At 47.9% G+C, this 15,423-nt stretch overlaps 1 protein-coding gene across 4 annotated transcripts in view; it reads right to left on the minus strand.

Moving 5' to 3' along the window:
* Positions 1–15,423, minus strand: part of LOC146204713 (ileal sodium/bile acid cotransporter-like) — a 179,342-nt gene that overhangs the window by 121,684 nt on the left and 42,235 nt on the right. For all 4 annotated transcript variants that reach the window (XR_014704028.1, XR_014704027.1, XM_084589433.1 and 1 more), the window contains exon 2: positions 3,247–3,452. Coding sequence is in view for 2 of the 4 variants with exons in the window: in XM_084589432.1 (XP_084445558.1) it covers positions 3,247–3,452 (206 nt within the window). In the remaining 2 variants the exon portion in view is untranslated. The remainder of the gene's footprint in view (positions 1–3,246; positions 3,453–15,423) is intronic.

Raw genomic sequence — 15,423 nt, forward strand, 5'->3', positions numbered from 1 at the left:
TGGGATTCCCAGGTCTCGTCTTTGTGCTGGCCTGTACTTTGTTCCAGAAACCGGCTTCGAACGGTATTGACGCAGTTCCCAAGCGACACCCAATGTGTTGCACACAGAGGAAAGAAAATGAAGAATGAGAGGGGTAGAGAAATCTCGGTTCATCGAGATCCCTATTTATCAATGCGAAACGCAAGAACGGAGAAAAGGAGGACAAGAAACTGAGACCAGAAGGCGGCGCGGTGCACATTCATGCCGTAGAGGGAAGGCAGCATAAATATTGCTGGAATAGAAGATAATATGAGCAAGAAAGAAAAAGGACAGGCCGGAGAAATGATATACTACGCAGTTGCATTGTCTGCTATGAAGCCTGCCTCAACCTTTCGAGGTGTGACGAGCGACGAGTGAATAGTAAACTTGCGAAATTTGGAATATATAAGATAATTTATCTACAAAAATTGACAAAAATTTGCGCGCGCGCGCGCGTGCGTGCGTGCGTGCGTGCGCGCGCGTGTGTGTGTGTGTGTGTGTGTGTGTGTGTGTGTGTGTGTGTGTGTGTGTGTGTGTGTGTGTGTGTGTGTGTGTGTGTGTGCGTGCGTGCGTGCGTGCGTGCGTGCGTGCGCATCCCGCGTTGCCGGTACCTGAGTAGCGCCCGCTATGAATTCAAACTATAAGCGATTTATTTTCCAACATAAATGCATCCTCAGTCCGACTCCATTATATACCTGTCCCAGGCACGTACACCCTCTGTCGAAAGTAAATAACTCAAAATTATTTTGGCTATGCTTTGTGGCCTGTGGTGATTCGCCCGCGTTCCATCCGCTGAGGGTGAGGAGTGCCCAGGTCCTCGTCCTGCGACACATGGAGCTTCCCCCGGAGCTACAACAGCTTCGCTACATGACATTTTTAGAAGAAAACCACTCGGGCTTTTGCTCTTGACAAAGGCTGTACGTCTTCAAAATTCAAAGAAATATGATTAGCATGGTAATAACAGTAATCATAACGTAACCAACGTAACGTAACCATCCCCTGTCTGCGTCTCATCTTGCGCTTCCTCGTTCGCGCATATCCACTTTGGTACTCACTCAATCTCTAATGAAGTTATGTGATGTTAGGAAGATAGTGAGAGACCGGAAAGCGTGGCGTGACATGGTCAATAGGGTCACGAAGAGTCGGACACGACTGAACGACTGAACTGAACTGAACTGAACAATCTCTAATCCCTTCATTTGCGCCTCTAATAGCTCGCATATATTCATTAGCATTCAGCATTATAAGCTACTTGCAGTTACGTCAAAGACCACCTGGGATATAATAAAGCCCCATTTCAACCGAGCCGTACGGATGTGCCTGCGTGTCTTATTCATTGCCCAATAGTCCTAGAAGTTTCGATACCCATCTTACCCTCCCATCTCGAAGTAGACAATCGAGTTGGCAGCTCCTTTCCTGTCACATATGCTCGTGACGTCGCACACTCCATCGATCAATCGGTACGTGGCAATATGTTACCTGCCATCTAGCTACCACCTGTCGGAGCCATGCCCTTGATTTTTCGCTGAAAATGCCGACAATTCTGACGCCGTCAGTGCCGGATTTTCTGCAGAACGGGCGTTTAAGGCTACCACGATAAAATGTCGGAAAACACCGGTGCGCATTGTAAGGTACGCGGAGGGAGTGCGACAAGGATATACGCGGCAGAAGCACTGCTTGGGGCTGGAGCAAGGCCTGGTATTCCGTATTCAAAGGGATGCTGGCGCTATCTGTCGAAACACTGCATACGTGCGTAAATCAGCTCATGCATGTGTAACAACGGTTGCAGGAGGTGCTTGATCCCAGCCAAGCGCAAAAGCCCTTACATTCGATATCTTACTGGTTTGGTTTGGTTTATGAACCTTAACGTCCCAAAGCGATTAAGGCTGCGATAGACGCCGTAGATCATGGCTCCGGAAATTTCGATCACCTGGCGTTCTTTAACGTGCACTGACATCGTACAGCACACGGGCTCAGCCTTTCGCCTTCTATGAAAAGAGGCCGCAGCGGCTGGGATTTGATACCGCATCCTCGGACACATCAGTCGAGCGCCCTAATCACTGCATGACCGCGGCGGTGCAGTGGTGCATAGGAGCGGTGGAGTTCTCACAAGGCTGCAACTTACAAGTATCTTAAAGGATATGGGGTGTTTTTATGTACAATTTAAGACATTCACATGTACTGTTTAGAAGAGAGCTAATGAAATCACTTGTGATGTTAGAAAACACACACAAAGTCGAGATTTAAAAGCCGAATTCATCTTTCAAATAGCTGAATCATGGCCACCATGAGAAGTCACAGCCAATAACTTGCGGCATGCAATGTGCATAATGTGCCGAAAGTTATAGAGGCTATACGTGCACCCTAATTCTGAGCGCATTACGAGAAAGACTGGGCTTGGTGAAAGCGGTCACAGCACTTTTTCGTGTATCACTACAGTCTGGTACAACTTAAAAACAAAACGTTAAATGCCTTCAAGGAGGCCCTCCCATCAATGATGTCGACTGATTGTCGTCACCTTGAGCTTGATTTCGTCGCACCCGCTAGCGTGACATCACTGGGCTTAGTGGATGCTCGGGGATAACTATGGATTAAGCGACAACCGTCCACACCGTTGGCTTCGAGGGGCGTTTGCCGTTCCGTTCTTGAGTTGTGTCATACCAAGGCCTCGTGAAATCGACTACACTTCAACAGTGATGGCACCATGAAATCTCTAGCGGGTGGTCCTCAGAAGAGAAACAGGATTCAGTTTTTAAATAGGCATGACGATCGACTCTGGGGTAATTTTCCTAATAAAGGTAGAATAAATAAAATAACAAAATCAAGCCGTGACAGCTTCGCCCGCTTGCGCTCCATTGACGAGATGTCCTAATTTGAGCGGCTCGAGGAAATGGTTTCCTAGTTAGGTTACGAAGGAAGCAGTCAATAACTTCTTTTTTTTTTTTTTTTTTAGTAAAGTTAAAAATTTAGGGACGGCGGCCGTCACCAGTCGCCTCCGCTTCATCCCGTCATGGCAGCCCAGCAGAGCCGAATGTCCTTTGCAGTCTCGCGCGCACAACATTTGATTTGATTCAGGGACGTTTTCGAACAGTACAACGTCGTTTCTTTTTTTTTTTTTCCGAGTTGTCTTAAAGGTTACCGGTGAAAGCACGCTCGACCGAGAGCAACGTGTTCACGGGCGTCAGGTTTCGGACCGGGACCAAAGCGTGGGGCGTGTCGGGGCCTTACCTGAGGGGCACGTCTCCGTCGACGAAGTAGGCGAACACGTTGGACACGGTGCCCCCGGGGCAGCAGGCCATGATGAGCATGCCGATGGCGTAGAGGCCGTTCAGGCGCATGGCTGTCAGCAGGCCGAACGCCAGCAGGGGCATCATCACAAACTGGCACAGCATGCCCACCGCCACACCGAACGGACGCCTCAGGTGTGCCCACAGCTGAAAGAAAGCAGAACACCGTTGAGGACACTGTGTCATGATTAGAGACCGGATTTAAGGCGAACGCCTATTTTTTTGTTTATGAGTCGTAGCCGTACCATATTTATATATGAACACGCATTACCTGTTGACAATACGTTTAATAATGTCTTTATAACGCCTACAAATGCCCACTGTTTAATATTATAGCCTATATATGGCTATTTTCAAGTGTATGCCTTTGCATAAAAAGCCCTTGAAAATGCATCGTTATTGCGCTTTTGAATTCAGTTCGGTTTTCAGTACCTACACACGGCAGCATTAGATGACTTCGTCATTCGGCTGTGGTGAACGCTGTTTCGATCCGAACTGTGTAAATAATGACTGATACGTCAGCTGAACATTGTGAAACAGCTAATTTCCTGTTGCAGACTCTTGCCAATTCATCGCGCAAGCTCGCATTATTTGGCTGGTAAAGTGGCAACCGACTGGATGACGTCGCGTTTCAGTAAGTTACAGAGCTCAAGGTGCCCTCCTTCAGGGCAACCTTCAAGCAGACCTCGTTTACTTGAGTGGCAACTTTAATTTTTTTTCGTGAACATGATAGGAAAACATGAACGTGCGCGTGAAACGCTCGCTACCAACATCAAACTAATCCACATGGTACAGCAACGTATCGCTTCTCTCCGTTCTAACCGAGTTGCGGAAGATATCCGCGGGGGGTGCGGCTTGACTGGGAGGGTCTAGTACCCCTTTTGCACCCCCCTGCCGACACCCATGTGCATTAGTCGCAGCCTACTTATTAATGTAGAAGTATCGTATCTGCAAAATAGTCAAGTTTAGACCCTGTACGACTGAAGATTCTGGGCTCATATAGTGTTGTGTTGTGTTGTGTTGTGTTTAATGGCACATAAGCGACTGAGGCTATCATGCGCCAAGCTCAAGGTTAAAGTATAGATGATAGTTTGAAAAAAAAAAAAATCTAGAGGGCACTTCGGACCACGAAAGTGCGATGAGGCAAAAGCCATTATAGCGCGGTGGATCGTAACCCTCCACTACGTCACCTTTGTCTCCCTCTCTTCTTTCACTCCCGCCTTCCTCCCTTCCTTTACGGCGCGGTACATGTGTCTGCGGAGAATTGACAGATACTGCGCCTTTTCTATCCTGTAAATCAATTTCAAACGCCGCTTATGCCTGCTTCTGTTTGCTATGTGGTGCGGCGTTTGAGGAAGCGCAAATGAAAGGCGCCGCACGGACGCCTGGATCGGACACCCGGCGAAGTCAGCTTCGTATATGCATGAATCGCCTAGTGACGTCATGATATGTCGTGACGGTACATTGCGCACCCCTTGCCAAACACAACCAGCATTTGATTGAACGCATCAAAGTTCACCGGCGTTCTATAATTCTTTTACAGGAAAGGAAAGGGCGCAGTATTTGTCACTCGCGGAATCCCGCTATGATCCTCACGATAGACAAAGGGAATTATGAAGAGCGTTTCACGATCCGGGGCGCGGCGCAGTGGAGAAGCGCTCGGCTAGGGTTCACAGGGATGAAGGTGCGATTCCCGGTGGAGACAAGGTTTATTTATTTATTTTTAACTCTCGCTCTCGAAATCGTGACACCTCTGTTGACAACCTTCTGCCGACAGCTATGAGGCATTAAAGGCTTTCGCCTGATTAAGGACAATTGCATGAATTGCAAAGCGGACTCCTGACAATGCGTTTACTGTTTGCTTGTAGTTACGTAGCTTGACAGGCCCATTTTCTGATGCTCAAAAAAGAAGCACATCCTTGAACGCGTACTTCGAGAGTTTTCAACAATAGTATTTGCATTTTAATGCTCGTCGCCAGGCGCCTCAAGAGCGTTTTTCTGAAATAACTGGCAATACCTGGTTGCTGGTTTCGCTGCCCTGGGCTTGTAACGAGTAGCTAAATGTGGCATAAAAAGCCAATCAACTGTGGTTTTCACAATGAATTGCAGAGAACTAAAAGCTTCCCGGGAAGGGATCTCGCAATATATGCAGACGTTAATGTTCATAAACAACTTTTGGTTGAAATAGGCTCACATCCAGATTTTAGGGGCATGGTTGTCTTATTTGACCGATAAAAGAGACTTGCAAGCATGCAGCTATTATTAAGGCCAAAGCCTTTAATGGCTCATGCTGTCGAGGACTAAGTGTGTCCCGGCTTCTGCGGCGTTGTGATTGGCCGAGGCGGGCTGCGTCCCTGTCATCTGCAATGCCACACTTGAACGCGCGCCAAGGAACGCCACGCGACCGCAGCGATGGTGTATCGTCCAAACTCATACATGCCGGGGAACGTGTTATAGATACTGCGCCTTTTCTTTCCTGTAAACCAATTATAATTATATGTAGCACTGCAACGAATGCCGACAAGAGGCTAACGATGGGATGCAAATTATAGGATAGGAAGGGTAGGCTTTCGCCATTCTCCTCTTAAGAGATGTTTCAGAGACCCTATGATTTTTATAAGTATTCTTTTCAGCGGGGTTAAACGCAACTCTCATAGCCGCTGTTGCGTGCACGCACGCGGACGCGTTTGGGGTCGTCAGCTCATTTCATTACATCCGTTGCCCCCCGTCCACCAACTGCGCGCAAAGCGGCGAAGGTTGTGCCTGCATCTCGCGGCCGCATGTATGTATGCGCTGGTGAGACCGGGCGCTTGACCGGGCCGTCCCAAGTTACCATTTGCGTCGGAAAGAAGGCCGGGACCTTCACCGTTCTTCGGTCCAGCGCCAGCGAGAGCTTGGGGTTGCGCGACGCGGCCGCCGGTGCCGAGGACTGTGGACGCCGGCGGCGACACGCGCCCTTCGCTCGTCAGGCGAGGGGGGCGAGGTGTCTCCGCCAGTTGCCAGCGGCCTCCGCGCCGCAGCATGGTGGATGTTCGAGAGGACGGGGCCATCTTGCCGAGCATGCATGCCGCGAGCGTTACGAAAACGTGCAGTGCGCCAAGCAATGCGCGGGCTGTTTCACAAGGCACTAGAAGGGGTGAATGCGGGGCCAAAGAGCGGCAGGGCCTATCGGCAGAGGGGACGAGGCCTTGCAAGGGGCCCTGTCCCGGCGGACACAATGCGGTCGCTTTCGGCGTAGTCGCCGGAACGTGACGTCTGCCGTGTAGATGATTGGCTGGCTTCGCGATGCACGTGCGCTTGCGTGTGTGCGTATGTGTGTTCGCGCCCTGTGCGTGCGCGCGCACCGAATTTGTTCGCCAGATGTGCAAATCTGTGTCTCGAGCAAGATGCTTACAGGATACGCTCATACTGGAACATACTGGAAGAAGTACGAGCGGGTGTGTGTGTGTGTGGGGGGGGGGGGGGGGGGGGAGGGGGGTTGTTGAGGATGAGGGCGGCTTTTCTACATGCATTAATTTGTGGCATTTTGTTCACAGATAAAAGGAGAGCGAGTGCACTAAACGAGTAATTTGCTTACCGTAGAGGAAGAAAAGGAGCGATGGCCACTGAACAAATTAAAATTTCAGCACAATAGCGTTAAAGACCCCGTTATTGATTGGTCGGCTGGTTGTGCGACTGCTAACTCGGGTAGCTTCTTTGAGATGGGAGGGTGAGATGCGAACCGAACCCTCCGAGATCCTTGGATCCTGACGCTGCCCCTATAGGCGGGACTGTATATCTATACTGTTCGATGGTCCACATGATGTGGTAGCCCACGGCTGTACTCTGGTATGTGCGAGATAATAGAGACACAAATCAAGGGATTAAGGATTAAGCGAGTAACCGTAGGCGAACGAAGATCCTCCAGGGGGAGTCGCAGGCGGGAGCCATGAACGCTGCCGAGTCGTACCCTTAATTTGGCGGAGCTTGAGTTCCAAATTTGTGTTCAAGTTTCAGGTTTTCCTACGTTGAGGACAGCAAGGACAGACTGACTGTGTGTGTGTGTGTGGGGAAGGGGGGGGGGGGGGGTATGTCGTAGCAACCCGCCAAAATCCGCCCTCGATGTTGGCTGAGTCACTGGATAAAAGGAGCAAGAGGAGATTGGCCGTTTTAATTTGCCTACGTCACCACTGTAGAAATTGTTAAATGTCGGTTTACGGTACGTGATGAGCTTCCGACGAATAATAAAGCAACTGCATAGAGACGCAGGGTGTAGGTGGGATTCCCCGTGAGGAACGTTCTCGTGTTATTTGTGTCATGCGTCAGAAAACACCGCTGCTTTTGTACGTAAACATCAAGGCACGCAAGGATGAGTCTAGCGGCGGCTCGCAAGTATGCGCTCTGTTGCAACACCATAGGTACTGTCGATGCGTTGACGGCGAACCCCGCGGTGCGTGCAGCTATGCGCCTGTATGTCTCTAAGCAGAGATGCGTCTAATTATCAATCGCCACGAGACGGCGGGCGAAAAATAAAATATTCGTTCAAATTAAGAAATATTAAAAAAAAAGAACCGTATACAAATTCTCGAAGGTGCAGTCCCCACTGCGCAGCAAATTTACCCTTTTTTCTGCTCTTTATTCCTACAGGGTCCCGTATTGCTGTGTATAGTAGCATTTCAACTACATGCTTGCAGGAGCGCAGTACTTGAAAAATTCACAGGGGAAAAATAAATGCACAAAATTTAAGAAAGTTGCCTTTGCAGATGTCACAAAGGCAAAAATCTCAAAGGTGTGCCGATGCGACGCAGCTGTAAGGCAGTACACTACGATGCAAAGTAGGGGACATCTAGGTTTCAGGTTCAAGGTTTAGGTGTCCCAGCATCTCCACAGCCATAGATGTTGTATATAAATTCAAGGGTCATACTTATAATGGTGCTATTCTGTTTCTTTATGCTATTTGCATTGTGGCGAAAAAAAAAAGAAAAAGAAAGTAATACGAGGGACGAACATAGGAGCTCAACCTGGACGCAATTACACACCTTTTTCTATAATAAAATGCACCACTAGCTGTTTCGTCTCCCGGGTTTCTCGTGTCGGCGGTTAGGGTTTCCGCGCAAAGATTAACCCTGTAATCACGTGACCACCCCCGCACACGCCGCCGTTGCCTTGCACGATCTCGTCGCCATCGGCTGGGGCGCGCGGTCATGACAAGACGCCGTCACCGGCTTCTTAGAAAATTACCTTGAAATTCATCAGCCCTTCTCTCGCCAGTTGAGAGCTCCCTTCGTCGGTATTCTCTCACGTGGATGAATTCGAAGCAAAAGCAATGCGTCGTCGACGACACGTCACTGGACGTCACTCTCGAAACCAATCCAACGCAGTCGATGACGTCACGAAACGCGTGCCTCGTTGTGGCAGGCAGTGCAGCGTCGTAGCGATTACGCCCATACGCACACATTTCCCTGACCCCAAAGTAGGCATAATCAGGATGCAGGAAAGAGAAATGGCACTATGGCACTGGCTGTGGGCAAGCGCAATAACACGTATTCTCGTTTAGTAGTTAACCATGAACCTGCCGTGAGCACTATATAGCCACGTGGCATTACCGAGCTCGTTATACACTGCATCATCATTTCGTCAATAATTTCGCGGACCAACTATGGCTAATCCTTGCCCGTAGTTTTGAAACAAGCAACCGTCGTTATGGGCGCTTATCCGCTTCAATTTTTTCACGTGCCTCCGCGTGAACTTTGACGCAGTGGTCGTATATAGCGTGTGCTGACCCAGCGCAGTCACACAGTTTTTTCCTCCTTTAGTACATCGCGGCTGTCAAGCAGTGACGCAACGCAGAGATCACCGGCCTCAGCTGCTTTCGAGAGGGAAGCTGTCACATGCAAACCCAGTCGGAAACGGTGCCGGTAAGGTATTTAGAGGGTCATAGCGCCGGTCCAAATTCTTCCTCGGCCGACTCGTTCAGCGCGTGCGATGGAGCTGCCGCACAAGCGAAGTGCGATTGTCCAGGGAGGCCAAAGGCCCACCCTTTTGTGCGGCCGTTCTCGTGAGGCACCACACAAAGGAGCACGTTGGGAGACAAAACATCCGGGATGAAGGAGCACGTTGTGCACACGTGACAGTGGCACCCATGCGCCGGGCATATGCGACGCAACTGCAAATTGAGTGTCCTGTCCTTGTCGAGCGCTACCGTAGGTAGAAACGATAGGCGAGCTCGTCACGGTCTGAATATGCATAAGGACGGCACGAGTGAGTGGATATTGTTTCAACTCAAACTGTCAGGAAGGCGGAAAGAACCACGAATGCCGCCGCTGTTCGATGCTGCGCCGAGACAGCGCTGTGCTATCGGGCCAGCCGCTGAGTTTCTTAACAAAGCTCGCCTCGCTGTTGCCTCCGAAGTACACACTTTTGAGAAATCAAGCTACGCGCTGATGAAGCAAGCGCTGCCTGGGACCGCGCCCAATCATGGCACGACGCTTCTGAGAGAAGACCAGAGACACACACACACACACACACACACAAATATATATATATATATATATATATATATATATATATATATATATATATATATATATATATGGTTGGTTGGTTGGTTGGTTTGTGGAGTTTAACGTCCCAAAGCGACTCAGGCTATGAGAGACGCCGTAGTGGAGGACTCCGGAAATTTCGTCCACCTGGGGTTCTTTAACGTGCACTGACATCGCACAGCACACGGACGCCTATATATATATACAGCCGTTAGGATTAAAACATTATTTATCTAACAAGGCATGTTTTATTTGCCTTATTACGCAACCTCAAGCGTAAAAAGATCGCATTTAAATTTACTTTTCGACCGTTTAACTTGAATTTAATTTTTCAGTTTTTTTTTTGTTGTAAAAATACATAAAAATTACCAGTCATGCAAGCTTTGATAAGTAATCATTGTAAGGCCGAACTAAGAAAAAGTGTAGCTGTTCGTGTTTCCTATACACCGAACTAAAATCAGTAATGTGACGAATGCTAAACAAGTAATCTTCGAAAAACTGAACAAACTAAACGGGCATAATTACGCCTATTTCCGAAGTGAGCCATTTAGTGAATAATTTCGAGTTACACATTATTTAATTCCAAAATATTCATCCAGAAGAAGCTTACCAGTCTAACACGAAGCAGAGCGAAATTGTTTTTTTTTTTTTTAGAAAAACAACGATAAAGCTTCCACACTATGTAAACAATACGAATGTAATTAAGAACAGGCCTAAAACACACCAGGCCCATTGCTGTGGTATTCAGGAGACGCAGTGAGCACTCACTTTGCTGCTTCTCATCCTTTCTGGTTCGTTTTAAGCGATTAGCTGATAGGCAGTGAACTCTTTGTATCTATGGGCCATTTTTGGCAATGCAAGCTCTCGTCTTCAATTCATTTCTTTTACGCCAGCAACTGCCTTATAGGATATCCGTACAGCGTCTCCTTCTAATATCGAAGTGACGTTCAAACTTCCGCAAGTTGGTAGTTCGCTGGTAAATAAGCGCACTGAAGCATTCAATTTACATGTCCTGTTTAAAGCACTGACGATTTGAACGCATATATCTGAATAGAGTTTCGATGATCTTAACAAGCTCGTTTGGTAGGGAACTTGTGCGTGCATCTTGACGCCGTGCTTCAACTACACAAGTGGCACAGGCCGTGTCTTGAATGCTCGCGTGCATAGCTGTTCTGAAAACAACTGGTTTAGGTACATAAAATATCAGCCGCCTCCCCCTCCTTAGTCCACAGCGCGATGCCACATAGATTTGCAGTCGATGAATCGGGCCAACAGCCAAGTTTTGCTCTCTATACTTAATGCACGTGCAAACGCGAGCAGGTCTGCATACTTCGTTTGGCCCGCAACAGGTGGAATAGCATATCTGAGGTTTTAAAGCAGGTAGCGGTTTTCACAGGCGACCATTGCGCTAGATCGTTGTAGGATAGCAACAGGAACGGCAAAAACAGGAGCGCAGCGCCCGGAACAAACCTATGGCGGTAACATTTCAAGTTATTTGTTCTGCAGCCCATGTGCCCCCAACACAATTCTGCTCACCTAAGCGCTGTTTTCAAGCGTTGCGCGTATCGTATTTGAGCTTGTCTTCGGTAACTTCTATACTTATCCGTGATTAAGGAATAATGGTATATATCCGACAACTTCAGAAACATCACCTATTACGATATTACGACAGCTGTTTACTGAACAGATGTTAAATACTAGCCCTAGAGACGAAAGTTCCTCTGTTTCGAAATGCGATGACAGGGGCTTTAAAACTGGCTATAACTATCGAGCTAAGTCGGTAGAGACATACTTCGTTTCGCAACATATTACCCCGATAGCATCCAAGGTCCCGTTCTCCAGAAAATCCAGCACCGACGTTGTGAGCGAAGGCTCACGGGCGTGGCTTTGGCAGGTGGTAGTTGGCAGGTGGCACGGCCGGACACTGATTAGTCGGTGGGTTGTGCGATGCCACGCGACCACGTGGCATGGTTTATTTGGCAGCAGCTACAAACTCGGCCTTCTAACTTCAGATAGAAAGGTCGAGGGCAACAGATCCCTCCACTTCCAGGACCTCTGTATTCCGAGCCAAGCATGCTAGGCCTCACAAGGATGCACGCTCGCATCGCTTGGTTGAAGCGGTGCTTTATATATCTACGTCAGATGGTCTTTCATATAATGCGGTAGCTAATTACGACTGTGCGCTAAAGAGCATGAGAGAAGGAAAAAAATAATTACAAAATTGCACTCAGCTTCGCTTAAGAGCTTAATGGCGAAAGTCTGTCCTCCTCCTCCTCCTCCTCCTCCTCCTCCTCCTCCTCCTCCTCCTCCTCCTCCTCCTCCTCCTCCTCCTCCTCCTCCTCTTCTGTCTACCTCTTCTTTTCCTCTCTCTTGCGTGTTTTGTGTAATCGTAGTTTCATTGTCTTCTTTTCTTTGACTTCATCGTCAAAACATTGTGCGACGTCCTTACTGGGGAAATTATGTTGACGTCAGAACTTATCGCAACGTCTCTCGGACACATCTCGCAGACGCGAGATATTCACCATGAGCCGATAAAAAGCTTCTTAATAAAGGGATTAGTGACTGAGCGATTTGCAAAGCGCATGTACGCGAATGAGGATCCGCAAAGAGAGTCGACAGACAGGAGGTGTTAACGCTGGCGCGTCATTACTTCTGTAAAGGCGGTGTTTAAGTGTCCATTCCAATTTCTTCGCAATGTTTGGGTGTGTTGAAGCCGTAGAAAAGCACAAAAAGCAATATTTGAGAAAAAATCGTGGCCTCATACTTTAACGCGGCTAATATAATTTCACGTTTAACACACAGCGGCTCGTATGTTTTACAGCGCAAAGAAAATGAGCTTTCTTTTTTTCCCACTTCTGTCTCCCCAGAACAAGTACCCAGAGGGCCGCTGACCCTCAGACGCAGCCACAGCATAGCCCACTGTGCTATATAGCAGCCAATGCTCTTGGAAAAAACCAAGCAAATTCTGCACCGCGCTCGCAAGGAAAAGCCAGTGACAAGGCGATGGTCTGAAAGCTCCGCAATGACGCCACAAACTCTGCCGCAACCGGCCTGGCAAGATTACTTCGATATCAGAAACGCGGCTCCCACGGTGCCGACGCCGTCTCGCAAGCAAGTACGGAAATCTGCCTAAGTTATGTACTGCAAAGCGTGCCGAAAGCCAACGTCGAGAGCGACGGACTCGAAAGCCCCGCACGCAGGGAACAGGGCAGCGTGCGCGCGCTACTTTGTGTACTACTTGCAAGGCGTCCGTCTTGAGTAGTTTACGTGTGGTGTGGTCATGAAGTGGTATCTTTCGACCGTATGCTAATGACCATGTAAGTAATTAGATAGGACCACAGCTAGTGGCTCTTCTTTCTTTTCTCCCGAAAAATTCTATTTGGCTCGTGACTTTCTTTCGCTCGGTTACACCGGAGCCGACGGCGATGCGGATCAACCGTCCGACGGGCACATAAAAGCTGCGCTCTAATATCGGCCGGAGAAGCCGGTTCGCAGGAAAGTACCATTACAAACTATAAGAAAAAAGGTTCACCGCCCACTAACCTTGGATGTAGGAAAAAGCCAATTATACACTTGTGCCTTTCACTTTAGACCGCCGCTATACAATGGCTCACTCACTTTTCCGGTCAAACAGAAGGTCGCGGGTATGGCTGTGGCAGCCGTATTTTAATGAAGACTAAACTCAAGAGCTCCCGTGCATGCACTGTGCGATGCCAGTGCTTGTTAAAAAAACTCTAGGTGGTAGAAGTAAATTCGAAGCCCTTCACTATAAAACTCTAAGCTGGACTTGTTGGTTCATAGTTATTAAAAAAGGTTTGCAGCGCTAAATGACGACACAGAGAACGAGAAGCACAGGACAGCGCTACTCCTGTGCTTTTGTCCTGTGCTGTGCTTCGCTGTGCTGTGCCGTCCTGTGCTTCTTGTTCTCTGTGTCGTCCTTTAGTGCTGCAAATCCTTTTAATAACCTCCACTTTATGAAACTCCACGTTAATCTCCACAAGCCACTTCTTTGTCACATTGCGCAACCTTGCATGTATTAGTCTTTTTCTGGTTTTAACTAAAGGAACCTTAACATTAGCGGAAGCTTTGTATTACTTTGTAGATTGAAGAAAATAGCTTAAACGTATATTTTATTCATTACGGAGAGCCAGGGGGTCTGCCTTAGGCTTTAAGAGCTATATAACGTCAGTACGTTATATTTATACGTTATTTTTGTATGTTTGTGTCCCTCAACAGATTATTTCAATCGAATGAGCTCCACTGCCAGAAAAAAAAAAAAAAAAGAAATACGAAAACAGAACGAAACGTTTGCCCAGAGTAATGAGCCGTTCAAGCGGGAATAATCTACATTCAGGGGCATTCCTGATTTCAGTGGCAGCAGCTCGCTGCACCGTGTAATTAATGAGCCTGTTCTGCCAAACAACCCCCTCATCTGCGTCTGTTTTCTTCATTTATTATTCAGGGCGTTGCGGTCACCCGTGAAAAGAATGTCAAATTCTCGCTTGGCTGGGCCGCCTGTGATGTTTCTCTTGACTTGGTACCTGTACCTGCTCAGAAAAGAACAGAGAAATGATTCGCCTTTTGTGGAGTGCTTACTGGACCAAACTACAGCGTAGTGATTCTCCTATGAGGTAGGCGTGGCGGGGATGCAGTTTTATTATCCATAAAGTAAAGGGCAAATATATGTTCTCATTCTAGGTCACGTGCCTCGTTTCATTATTTTTTTTTTCACACTCCTCATGCTTCTGGGCCAGTTTTGACAGGTGAGGTATCAATGTTCATTCAAAGGAAAACAATAGTGTTTGATTTGATTATTGACACTTTGAATGTTCTGAGCACAAAACGATGAACGTTGGTAGGACGACAGATGGCCAGGCTATACGACACAGATACATGTCGGGAATTGTTGTCATGGCTGCTGACGCGCTGTTGCTGTGCCTTGAAAACCTTACGCAGATTTTCATTTGTCTGCGCAAACCACCCAGAGTTTTCGAACAGTGGATGCGTTTTGTAGAGGGACAGGAGCAATGATAAGTATGTACTACTTGAAATATATTACAGGTACAGTCTTTGCCATTGGTGTAGAGAGTGTAGAGCCACTGCTTGCGGCTTGTAATGAATTTCGAGCGTTGCGAATCTCTTGATGGTAAGAAGAGTCCTACCCCCTCCAATGAGAAGGACCTCCACTAATGCTAAATCAGTGGCAATGCACGGCTCAGAAGCAGACCACCTGGGCTCTACACCTTTGACAAAGTCTGTATCTTTTGAGCGTGGAAAATGAATTGTTTCCTTGAAAAGTTGGCCTCATGTGCTCAGTGTTATAAAGATAATTATGCTTTGTATTTTTGCTCTATCCGAAACTCAAGCGAAAAGGCCCTAAACGTGAGCAGAGACGCCTATGACTTTAGCGTAAACGCTAAAGTCATAGGCGAATGAAACTCCCGATGAAGGAGTGGGCAGCTTCACTATAGTCGAGTACGCGGATTGGAGCCTGTAATTAATCCCGTTCGTGACCCACACGAGAAAGCCGGCTGCGGATGGCGTTTCGGAGTACGCACTAAATATACTATCAGGTCAAGGTTCTTTACTGCGCACAT

The sequence above is a fragment of the Amblyomma maculatum genome, chromosome 1 (assembly GCF_055883805.1).
Source record: "Amblyomma maculatum isolate TAMU_Amacu chromosome 1, ASM5588380v1, whole genome shotgun sequence".
Taxonomy (NCBI): Eukaryota; Metazoa; Arthropoda; class Arachnida; order Ixodida; family Ixodidae; genus Amblyomma; species Amblyomma maculatum.